Source organism: Sinocyclocheilus grahami, unplaced genomic scaffold, assembly GCF_001515645.1.
Source record: "Sinocyclocheilus grahami isolate Dianchi unplaced genomic scaffold, SAMN03320097.WGS_v1.1 scaffold172.1, whole genome shotgun sequence".
Taxonomy (NCBI): Eukaryota; Metazoa; Chordata; class Actinopteri; order Cypriniformes; family Cyprinidae; genus Sinocyclocheilus; species Sinocyclocheilus grahami.
Window position 1 is genome coordinate 1,329,343 of NW_015505351.1, and position 8,296 is coordinate 1,337,638.

An 8,296-nucleotide genomic window follows, 5' to 3' on the forward strand; every position below is an offset into this window, starting at 1 on the left:
ATCAGGACTAAAGCCTCTCAGCGGTACCATTAATCTTGACTTGAGCCACACGCTCTGGGTTTGTCCCCATAAATCGGACCACAATTTTTCACTCATATGATTTCACAACAAGTCTGGTATTCATTTATTTAACTGAAAATAATAACAAAAGAAAACAACAAAATAGCCAAGATAAATTTACATTGATACTTAATAACTTTGATTAATAACTTTTTTAAACCTCTTTAATTTATTAACAGTATTACATTATGCATTATAAGTCTAAGTCCACACTGGAAAAAAGGAGACATGCCAAATACTCTTCAAATTCAAAATATTCTGGAAATATTTGTAATGAAAAATGTCTTTAATTATAAAAAAGCAAATAATAAATCGAAGCAAAATAGAAGCATGTTATTGTGTCGCAAAGAATCTTTAAAAAATATATATTTAGACTGAAATGTACATGAATTACTACTCTATTAAGCAGCATGTGATGTTTGATAATGACTTGTCAATGAAAGTTATTTATAAAGCATCACCCTATTAACATTTCCATCTTTGTTTGTAGTCTGTCTGTACATTCTCACGCTCCCCAAGTCAAATACTCTCACACACGGTCGTCGAAGACACGCTTTTACTTCTGGTCAGCTTGAAAACAGTGTAGCTCCTTGTTTCCGAAGCAAATCTCCTGGATGAGCCAGAGTTGCGCGGCTGGATTTTAGACGCGGAATTTCTAATCGAAGATTTATTGGTCAGACTCAAGACCGAAGACATCTTCTCTCTGTAGCTTTCTCTGAACCTTTTGGCCGATCTGTACAAGTTTCCAACAAAACAGTAGCAGAGGGGATTGAGGGACGAGTTGGTGAGACCCAGCCATTGCGCGAAGGGTCTGCTCCGGAGAATCCAATGATGCTCAACGTTGCTCAGCTCGTCGTTTCGATCAGGAGAGCTGGGGGTGTTGGAATCGATCCAGATGTCCACGGCGTAGAGTGGCAGCCAGGAGAAAGTGAAGAGCAGCACGAGCGCGAAGACCATTTTGGCGATCCTCTTGCGCGTTTTCTGGCGCGATGTCGAAGAGGTCAGAGCGAGCTGGTTGGGATCTGATATTGATGCTGTGCCTCCTCTACTCAGTTTCCAACCGGTCAGGAAGCAAATGATTAGGTTAAAGACCACCGGGAAGCCATACAACGCGCAGAAGAGTAAAAAGTTGTAACCCTGGCGCAGTTTGACTTTAGACCAGCTTTCCACGCACACCGTCACGGTGTGCAGCCCGTCTAGAAGGGAAAGCGTCTTAGTTGTGTTCATGAAAAATAACGGCAAACATAACGCAGAAGACACGACCCACACCACAGCTATCATGCATATCATTCTGCTGGCCGTGAAGAAAGACCTGGCGTGCAGTGGACTGTGGACGCTGTAGTATCTGTTCAAACTGATCACGGCCAGACTCAGAACGCTTGCAGAGACTGACACCGCCTGAACGAACGGCACAGCTCGACACAGAAAGTCTCCAAACACCCAGGCGTTATACACCTGATGTCCTAAGTTAACCGGCATGCAGACACACACCACCATCATGTCGCACACCGCCAGGTTGACCAGGAGTCTCCTGGTGGCTGAAGCTCCAGACAAGCGATTCCTCCGGCGCGTCAGGACCCACAGAGCCATGATATTCCCCACCAGGCCTGTCACGAAAGATATCACATACATCACCATTAAAACTATAGTGTCCGGTTCATGACCCGCGAACAGAAAGTCGATGGAGAAAGGCGTCAAATCACGCGTGGTCCAGTTCTTCTGGAGATGCTCCCAAAGAGAAAAGTTGTTTGGGAAGAAGCGTCCGAATGTGCTGTAAGTGCTCGAGGTGTTCATGTTTCCTCTGTGTGCCATTTCATCTGACCATCCGCTTCTTGAGGATCTCCATAACGCCCCCACCCTCAGGAATATAATAAAAGAGCAATGATTCACTGAAGAAAATTTCTCCAAATCTATCTATAAATCTATCTATCTATCTATCTATCTATCTATCTATCTATCTATCTATCTATCTATCTATCTATCTATCTATCTATCTATCATAAATAGACATACTTGGATATACCTTATGCATACTTTACCTCACATCCCCCCCACACACACACAGTATATATATGAAGAGTTTGGTTCCAAAACGCGATAAACGCCATTTTTTTTTTAAAAATTGAGTTTCCGCCAAAATCAGTATTGTATCTGGTCGGTATTGAAAAGTCCACTTTTAATTTTACGCAAAATGCGATATCCGCCGAGTTTTTCTGTCATATTTTCTTCCTTTCTTTCCAAACCACGACAAACACAAGTCTCCCTTCTCTGCAGAATGCGATATATCCGCTCAACCAATCACAGCGCACCACTCCACACACTGTAAACAGTAACAACCAATCACAGCGCTCCACGCCACATGCCGTAAACAGTAACAACCAATCACAGCGCACCACTCCACGCACCGTAAACCGTAACAACCAATCACAGCGCACCATTCCACGCACTGTAAACCGTAACAACCAATCACAGCCCACCACTCCACGCACTGTAAACAGTAACAACCAATCACAGCGCACCACTCCACGCACTCTAGACAATAATGGCGGCGCTTTGAATACACCTGGCATCCTAGTTTTCCTCATTTATTTTGTACTTTGTGATCAACAAATAAACTTAGGGCTGCACGATAAATCGCATGTGATTGTCATGTGCATCTCGTGATTAATAGTAAATCTCCATCACGCGCTTTCAGATGGAGCGGCATTTAATACACAGAGCCGTAGATCACTGCTGTATCGCATTCATAATCGCAGAGGAGTCACATTCGATTATGAACGCGATATTGCGTAGCTTGTCAGTGAAAGTGATTTTATTTATGCCATTAATGTTTTTGTTAAAACAGCTTATAGCACTAGTCAACTAAATGAATGTAACATGGCAAAGATGAATGCACTTTTGGAAGTTGAATGGAAGGGAAATGTCATTTGGGAATGTCTGTGGTTTAATTTGATATTGTTGTTCATGTATGTTCATGATGAAATTTTCTTTTATTGTTGTAATTAATTTATAGCATTAACAAGATGACCCGTTGAATTCATTTTGGGAGCGATGACTGATTGAATGTATGTTTAGTCCAGTGCCTGCATATAAGATTAGTATTGACCAGGTTCAGAGGCTGTCATATGTGGATCAACTTACTCTGTTGTGTATTTTAAATAAATTTAAAAATAATTTATTTAAAAATATGTAGTTTTTAAATATGCACAAAATATTTTAGGAAAGATAAATCTATATATTTAGCTTTGTATAAATACAATTAAAGTAAACTAATTCAGTAAATGTGTGTGTGTATGTGTGAGTGTGTATTACTGCTCCACACCTCCATTAAAGGCAAACAGACACGACACAGGAAGAATAATGGACACACACAGAGGCATGCACATACTCTCTCTCTCTCTCTCTCTCTCTCTCTCTCTCACACACACACACACACACACACACATCTCTCTCTCTCACACACATACACTAATCCCTCTCTCTCTCTCTCTCTCTCTCACACACACACACACACACACACACTAATCTCTCTCTCCCTCTCTCTCTCTCTCACACACACACACACACACACACACACTAATCTCTCTCTTTCTCTTTGTCGCATCTGTCTGCGTTACTGAAAATATATTTTCTGTCATGAGCACATGTAGTCCCCCAGATGTCATACCCATCCACATTGATTCATATATATTTTCAGATTAACAAACTTAAAGCAGCTGTCTTTAAATCAATTATGCTTAGCAGTTAGTGGTAGCATCTAAATGAACTGGCTTTGTTATTGACTAAATGATCGGTTTATAGGGCTGAATCAATATTAAGTCATCAAATCAGTCCAGTCAGCTGCTTGTTTTGCCTTTTTACAGTAGTTTTGCAGATATATTTCCAGCACATTTAAAAGAGCTACTTATAAAATATGAAAACATTATCAAATGAAGTTTTGTGTACAAAATCTGATTTCATTAGTCATGTTCGAAGCCATTGCTATAAACAGCCCCAGTTGGAGGCTAACGAGTTACATCTTTTGGCAGAAGAATCGTTCATTATGAATAAATGTAATTATCTATTGAACATTTGTGTCTTTTATCATATCGCTGTTGTCACCGTTTATTAAAGCAATAAGGCACTCTGTGCCACGTTACAGTTATTATAATGTGTTACATTTTATATATTATGAATAAAAAAAAATTAATGTACATTTGCCTTAATTGCCTTTGCAACTGGTAATATTATTTAACCAGGGGACAAAGAAGAAAAATAATTTCTACTTCACACACCTCAAAACTAACACATAGTGTTCCAATCCACTAAGCAGCACTGATGAACAGACTTACATAACAGGCCTGCTGTCAAAGTGTTTTAATTCACTCATTCACATCGTGCTGACATGTCAGCTCCAACCTACAGCATGACTAATAAGAAAACTAATAATGATTTGCTCATCATATCAGACACTAGAAGAACATTGCTTGAGTAAGGTCGATAGGAAGGCAAATGATGTGATTTGAACGTCACCGTCTTGCAAGCACATTTATTTGACAATATTCAACACTGACGCAACAAACAGCCCACACATTTGTTACTTTACCTACATCACAAAGCAACACTGTAAAAAATGATTGTGGTTTTAACAGTAAAAGAGTGTAAACATGCTACAGTAAAAACCTGTTAACTGGTTAACAGTACGTTTCCATGCTATATTCGTTGAATAAAGGTAATTACATTTAATGTAATTTTACAGTAAAATATTGTTAAAAATAAGTTTTTGGAAGTGAAAAAAAAAAGTCATTGTATAATTTACAGTGAAAAAACGTAAATCGACACTCCCAGGATTCCCTGCATGACGCTTCATATTTGATGTTTTTTTGTTGAAATAACATGTTTTTTCTTATCGGTTGTGTACATTAGGGTTTAATCTTACATCTAATGTTGTTAAATGAATGTTTATTGCATTATTTCAGTATCATGTGTGTCACCGTGATGGGGTTTAGTGTTTGTGTGAATGACACTGTGCACCTTCTATATATAAGTATTGCCCTCCTCAGCTCGCAGAAAAGCTGTTTGTGATGAGCTTTAGTTCATCATGTGACTTTCTCATCACCACCAGTTTTTGGTGGTTATCAGTGCATTACAATGGTTCAAAACAGATATTAGTAATTCAATATGTTGGTTTATTAACATTACATCAGTTACTGAAATACGGTATTTTATTGTGAATTTAAGTTAAGTCTGTAAAACCGAAAATGTTGCTACCAAATTTTTTACGGTGAAGTTCTGGCAACCACAGCTGCCGGTATTTTACCGTAAATGTCACAGATTTTTTTTTACAGTGAATGCCTGATCTAAATGCACTGCAGCGGGGCAGTTTGTCCCCCACTCAATAAGCTCAATAATGGTCACAGAGATTATTTTTCTTAGATATTTCAATTGCTGTCTTATTGTGTTCTGTTGTTATTAATAATAAAACTGTCATGCTTGACGAATAGTGTTTTTATCACTGGCTAAATGACTTCTTTAAACTTGTTTGATGCAATTTCCTGCATTTTCCTGAGGGACTAAGGTAAAATCTTATGAAAAGATTTCAATTGTGTATTGTAAGAACATTTTTTTTAGAAAAATGGTAGAGGTACTAGTAATTTGCTCCAAAGACATTTTTCTATTTTCAAAAAACAGGTGAAACGGCAGTATTAATGCAGTGTTTTAACAGAAATTTCTTAGAGTGCAAGAACAGGTCTGTGCTCAAAAATAAAAGTTTTTAAGTTTCAATTTATTAACATTAATTTAATGAATTAGGAACCGTAAAAAAACCTAAAACAATGAACAACAATTTCATTTTTTAATAATAGCAATTTATAAACATAAATATTTACAACTGTTTATTGTTAATTATGTTATTCATAATAAATTAATTAGTGTTAAAATATACATGATGACGTTAAAATATGCATAAATTAACATTAACAAAAAAAAATGCTGTAAATATTTATTTTTAGTTACATTTAACCTTATTACTCATTAAAAAAAAAAAGATCATTACTGGTAGAATGGAAAATGAGTTTTTGCTGAAAATTTTTTTTTTTATTAAAACACTTGAATAGAAACACCTTCACAAAGCAATTTATCTGCACTGGATTTTGAGAAGCTTTATAATAGGAAACTCTCTATTTGCAGTTTATTGCAAGATACTGACAATCTGATTTTAAATGTCAGTGTCAGAAATGTGCATAATAAATTAATTAGTGTTAAAATATACATGATGACGTTAAAATATGCATAAATTAACATTAACAAAAAAAAATGCTGTAAATATTTATTTTTAGTTACATTTAACCTTATTACTCATTAAAAAAAAAAAGATCATTACTGGTAGAATGGAAAATGAGTTTTTGCTGAAAATTTTTTTTTTTTATTAAAACACTTGAATAGAAACACCTTCACAAAGCAATTTATCTGCACTGGATTTTGAGAAGCTTTATAATAGGAAACTCTCTATTTGCAGTTTATTGCAAGATACTGACAATCTGATTTTAAATGTCAGTGTCAGAAATGTCATTTACCTGAACTACAAACAATTTCATGGGCAAATTGCACGTGACAACTTGGCTCATGTCAATTTCTGTTGCAGAAATGGATCTAAAATGTAATTTTGTGAAGAACATGACAGTCTGTATAGCCGGTGCTAGAAGACAGTGTTGTAACTTTGATCATAACATAGTGCAGTGACTGACAAAGTGTTTTTGAAATAACACATACATCTGCAACATGTTCTTGTCTGTAATATGAATATTGTATTGTTAGTTCTGTACTATGTTGCATAGATCATATATCTGCATTTGAAGTGTTGTTAAACAATTTTAACAACGAAAATGTATATAATGTGAATGATATATAATGTGAAAAAATCAAATAAACTGATTTTTTTCACCATATTTTTTTTTTTTTTTTTTAATCATCATTTCAGTTTCCCACAAGAACAGAATCAGATGTTGTATTTGAAATCTTATCTATAGCCAACATAAGAAGGAAACTCTGTCTAGAATTACACAGAGTTTGACAAAGCAAATCTCATTCCTAATATGCAAAGCATATTATTGATTTAGTGAAGTAGTATAATTAAGGTCTACATGAATAACAATCAGACTGAGGGAGAATTAATCAAGGTGAGCACAATGAATTGAGTATTCATAGAAACCATACAACAAGATTTTTTTTGTCCATATCTCTATATCATTAAAGGGATAGTGAATGAAAAGTATGAAAATTCTGTCATCATTCAAGTTGTTCCAAACCTGTATGAGTTTCTTTCTTTTTTTTTCTGTTGAGCACAAAAGAAGACATTTTGAAGAATGCTGGTAACCAGAAGTCAATGGCTACAGTTTGTTTCAGCAAACAGGCTACAGTTGTCATAAACAAATGAGAAAAAGTTTGTAACCGTATCTGTCCAGTGACACAGTCATATTTTTTTGTTGCCAATGCAATTCTTGTACAACTGTAATGAAAGTATGAGATCAGTTTTGAAAATGTACATTCTTGTGCAAACAGTACAAAAGTCAAGACATTTTGAATGGGAGTGAATGATGTATGATGCATTATGATAAAAAAGAGAATTCTTGCCATGACATAAAAAGCCTGACTATACTGAGGTTGAACATGCATGCAAAACTGTCCCTCAAAACTAAGGCAAATTTGTCATGCATCTTTATACTACACAATGTCAAAAACCTAATTATATGTCAAGCAGTGTAGGAGTATCATTCTGTTTGAACCAGGACTCTAAAGAGCAGCACAATACTGCAGTCAAGAGGGTCATGTGAAATTAAATGGTATCAGTTGTTTCTGCTGTGATTTCCTGATTTTTTTTTTTAATCCTTAAGTATCAAGGCTGCGTTCAGCCCCGACGAAAAACGGTGAAAACGTTTTTTAAACGGAAACGGTGGTGCATTGAACACCCTGTTCTGATGACGCAAGAGTTGCAACTATGGCAGCTGAGAAGGCCATTCTTTGTGTTCTTTTTGAAGAATTTTCGGAGCCTGATGAAATCGGTATAAATACGTGTTTAATACTGCAAAATACGCTCGATGGTACAGTCACTCCCCTTGCCCTCCAGAATAAAAGAGAACATCCCAATCAAATGAAGGGATTTGTGGAAACTGTGGTTCCTAATTATTGTGATCCAACATTTGCCTCGCATTTCAGGATGAAAAGACAAACATTTCAGGTGAAGGATAATCCACTTCTT

General features: G+C 36.1%; 1 protein-coding gene across 1 annotated transcript; it reads right to left on the reverse strand.

Moving 5' to 3' along the window:
* Positions 1 to 535: 535 nt before the first annotated feature.
* LOC107593524 (neuropeptide FF receptor 2) lies at positions 536 to 1,872 on the reverse strand. The gene has a single exon (XM_016283264.1). The coding sequence runs from the start codon at positions 1,870 to 1,872 to the stop codon at positions 580 to 582; it is 1,293 nt and encodes a 430-aa protein (XP_016138750.1). The 3' UTR covers positions 536 to 579.
* Between the last annotated feature and the right edge of the window lie 6,424 nt (positions 1,873 to 8,296).

Excerpts from the sequence above, each read along its gene's own strand:
- LOC107593524 (XM_016283264.1), bottom strand. The coding sequence starts at position 1,872 with ATGGCACACAGAGGAAACATGAACACCTCGAGCACTTACAGCACATTC.